At 35.5% G+C, this 4,084-nt stretch overlaps 1 protein-coding gene across 1 annotated transcript; it reads left to right on the top strand.

Moving 5' to 3' along the window:
* The first annotated feature begins 2,898 nt into the window (after positions 1–2,898).
* Positions 2,899–3,630, top strand: LOC129943327 (uncharacterized). Its single transcript, XM_056052671.1, has 3 exons — positions 2,899–3,037; positions 3,112–3,222; positions 3,294–3,630. The coding sequence occupies exons 1-3, from the start codon at positions 2,953–2,955 to the stop codon at positions 3,569–3,571; spliced, it is 474 nt and encodes a 157-aa protein (XP_055908646.1). The 5' UTR covers positions 2,899–2,952; the 3' UTR covers positions 3,572–3,630.
* Positions 3,631–4,084: the final 454 nt, after the last annotated feature.

Raw genomic sequence — 4,084 nt, 5'->3', positions numbered from 1 at the left:
GATATCTGAAGCTTTTTGTACTAAGTCTCAGTTGTCCGTGCCTTGTACAAAGTTAAAAAAACGGAATTTAATTTTGCAAACACTGTTTTTCATCCTGGGTCCTCTATATAAAACATACCCAAACATACACCTTCATCCTTACTAACTTACTTAAAGTCATCTACCTCGCTGACCCGAACATCTCAGTCGTTGGACTTTTATCATTCTGGTTAAGTCTATGTCGTCGCTGCAGAGCTCGTTGTTCATCTTCTCCTCCATTCACCTTCTATGCATACGGGACCGAAGATCACGAACTTTTCTCTCGAAACGACCCAAGGTGCTTTCATCCGCTTTTGTCAGAGTCCATACCTCTGCACGTTATAACAGGACGGGGATGATGAGGGTCTTGTATAGCGACACTTTAGTCTCGTGAGAGAAGGCTTTAATACTCAATTGCTTTCCTAACCCAATGAAACAGCTATTAGCAAGAGTAATTCTTCGTTTGATCTCAGCGCTGGTGTTGTTTTCTGCGGAGCCTCTAGGTGGACGTCCTTAACTACCTCAAAGCTACGTCTGTCGATGGTGACGTTTTGACCAAGACGTCGGTGTTCATTAACTGCTAAGCCCATTTTTGTCACCTCTGTCCCAATACTCGCAAAGTCCCCATTAAAATCGCATGACAGCGCATCACCTTGTTAAACCCTTTTTGTCCCTTACGGCACAGTGCCAATTCTTCAAGGTCATCGTTCACAAACGGACTAATTTGGCTGGGATGCCAAAGCTAGGCATGGCTCTATGAAGCTTGTCCCTGTAGATACTGTCATATGTGACCTGGAAATCGATCCATAAGATTGTTGACTATGGACTTCAGAAGGGCACATTTTACGGCTGAGAAGATTTTGTAAGCGAAGTTTTCAAGGCTGAGTTTAGAGGGTTTCATTTTTTTAATATCGGTCAAACAATACTGAGGTTCCATTCATCGCACATGCTTTCTTCCGACCATATTTTATAGATAAGAGCTCAGCTTTTAAGCCGTCTGCATTCTTTTCTTCGTCTAAGTCGCGAAGACAAGTGTCTTCTACATTGAATGGATCATCCTGCCTGACAGCGGAATTCGGTTCGTAGTCGTCGTCGTTACATAGTCTCCAAAAGTGGTCTTCCATATCCTCAGCATTGACTGCTGTTACATTATGATGGGTAAATTCACAAACGTCAAATTTGTTGGTAGTGATTAGGCATCACAACTATTTTGCCAAGCTTACCCTTGCTCAGCTGATTACAATGCGATGCTAATTGACATAAAGTTTTACGTTTAAAAACAACTTTTGCTTTATAATGGATGTAATACTAATAAGAACTCTCATTGTAATTAAAATCTGGAGCCACACATTTTATCTCCTCTAGAATTTTTCTTCTAGATTTTTCTTCACAATACTGACTTTGATTTTTTGCCGGAAATAGATTCGCGTTCATATTTTAATCTGATTTCTATTGATAGTTTATTTTGTGTGTAATTTAAATTCCCTGAAATTCACCAAATTCATTAATTTATAAACAGTTAAGAATTTTATTGAATACTTTTCATTGTCTTTTTCCGCCATTTTTAGCTCCAAATCTCTTCGGAATCAACAACTTATCAAGAAATATTTGTATTAACTCCAAACGAGAATGTCTTCGATTATCCAGTGTTACCATTTTCTTGGGATGAGCTTTTGTTTATGGTATGAGGTGTCCCTAAGGTATGGGCTGCGTTAACATCTCCCACAAAAACATTCTGCACAGTTCACTCCCTAAAATATCATTCAAAAGTCTGATGTCTGATATTTTTATACAGATGGTTCAAAAACAAAAGAAGGGGTACTTTGAACGACTGAAATTATCGCGGAACTATTGGCGATAAAGAAAGTCTTGTCCTGGCTTAAAGAAAACGTGATATCAACATCTAATATCCTTCTTTTTCAGATAGTCAGGCCGCTATAAAATCCCTGGACTCTGTCTCTACAAACTCTATAACAGTCCATAACTGGCAAATGAATTTAAAAGGAAGGGTACAGTGCAGCCCATCCTACCACATTTTGCACACACTGGCATACCAAACGCTACTTGTAAATTGTTGCTAGTGCCAGGTGGAACAACATCACCACTTCTTTTGTCACGGAAAACATCTGGGCAACACTAGATTTAAAGCGTTCAAGGTGCTTGCTATCTCTAAGCAGGTCGCATATAAGCTCGATAATAGGTGTCATAACCGGACACTGTCTAAAAGAAAAACATGCCACGCGACTGGGTGTATTCTCAAATGACTTTTGCAGAAGCTGTATGGACGAGGAAACAGTTCTACACCTTCTCTGTTCATGCCCTGCTCTAGCTCAAAAACGTTTTGTAAGGGACTCAAACAGGTTCCATTGAGCTTAGGCCATTTAAGTGGCCTAAGTGTGTCTGTTTTCATCATGGACAGCCCCTTTAACCTAACCTAACCTAACCTGATGTAATAGTTTTTTGACAACAAACTATTATTTAAATCAACGAAATCCTTCAATGGAGTAAAATAAGTCCGAACCCTATATTACACTGAATTAATAATTTGGCTTACTCTCACATAAGTTGCTCTAAACGCAACTAAGGTTTTTGGGGTTTATATGAAATTTTGTTGATTTATTTTTTTTGGCTGAGATAAAAACTTTTTTCTTGCACCTATTCTACAATTAATAAAACCAAACATTAAATTCAGTGCAAAAGCACTAAAGGAAATAAATTAACATTTGTGATAAAAGACAGGGTAGTCATTCGGAATAATATGTAGGTAGGTGATTCTGATCGCTACTCGATAAGATTATAAAGTTTCAAGTGGATACTCTTCGTTCGTATAAAAGCAATTCCGAAATTCATATAATTAATCATTCTACTTCATTCATTTGAAAAGCCAATTCAAGACCTAATCTCTACAACTAATTTTTATTTTTATTTTACAAAATGGTTAAACACTTCTCAATTTTAACTTTAGCTCTGTTGATGACTTTCGTGATCTTTTGTGAATCAAAAACACATGTTCGAAAATGTAAGTAATATTGTTTAACTAAAAGTATAATGACAGTTTTTTTAAACAACTTAATTATTGATTTTTTTAAACAGGCCCTGGGGATCTTCCGTTTCCGTTAAATGTTCAAATCGATGATTGTGAAGAAATGCCTTGTTCTGTAACTAAAGGGACAACCACACACATGGAAATTCAGTTTGTTGCATGTAATACAAACAAAATAATAATTGGTCATAAAAATATTAACTTAAACTTATTGTTTAATCTTTACTTGCAGTAAAAGATGAAACGTATCAAATTGAAACGGACATTCTTGTTACAGTTCTAGGCATCAAGATTCCATATGAGTTGCCTTCGGGGAATGGCAATGTTTGTAAAAATCTTATGTTCGAAGCTAATTGTCCACTTTATGCAGAAGAAGATGTTACTTTTAAGCTTGAATTTCCAATTGATAATAATTTTGTAGAAACAAATGTAAAAGCTGAGGTTAAACTTAAGGATGTGGAAGATGATGTTGTAGCTTGTTATATTGTTGATATGAAAGTTAGTAAATAATTTTTTAAATACCAGAAATGTATAAATATTGATACGTAGTGTAGTTTAACTACATGATAAGCCTGCCATATTTAACTTAATTAAGTTAATAGTTTATTTAATAAGTTAGGATTTAAGATAATTTAGCTTTACCATAACAATAAATATAATTAATTTAAAAATAACTTCCATTCTTTTTTTAAGAAAAGTTGTTAGATTTTTTCACTTACTTAAAGATCATAAAATTCCTATCTTCACAAACATGCATTTTAAGCCCCCTTTTGGACGTCGGTTCAGTAAAGTTCACTCAAAAAAATATACGCCAGTTCAGTTTGTTATTTTTTGTCGTTCATGAACCCTAGAAGAAGAAGGAAATGGAGCAAAATTGTTTTTTAAAAACACGAAACCTACGATTTTTAGCTTCTGGAAATACTTATCAAAGCCTTATATTTTCTACGGTAATATCGACACGAAGTCTAAGTTCAATTATACCTGAAACTTGCAAAGCCATAATAAAAGTACAAAGCGCAACAG

The sequence above is a fragment of the Eupeodes corollae genome, chromosome 1 (genome assembly GCF_945859685.1).
Source record: "Eupeodes corollae chromosome 1, idEupCoro1.1, whole genome shotgun sequence".
Classification (NCBI taxonomy): domain Eukaryota; kingdom Metazoa; phylum Arthropoda; class Insecta; order Diptera; family Syrphidae; genus Eupeodes; species Eupeodes corollae.
Note: the sequence above shows the minus strand (reverse complement) of the source record. Positions and strands in the feature narration are given on the sequence as shown.

Excerpts from the sequence above, each read along its gene's own strand:
- LOC129943327 (XM_056052671.1), top strand. The coding sequence starts at position 2,953 with ATGGTTAAACACTTCTCAATTTTAACTTTAGCTCTGTTGATGACTTTC. Across the intron at positions 3,038-3,111 it reads AAAAACACATGTTCGAAAAT|GCCCTGGGGATCTTCCGTTT; the intron begins GTAAGTAATATT and ends TTTTTTAAACAG. Across the intron at positions 3,223-3,293 it reads GGAAATTCAGTTTGTTGCAT|TAAAAGATGAAACGTATCAA; the intron begins GTAATACAAACA and ends CTTTACTTGCAG.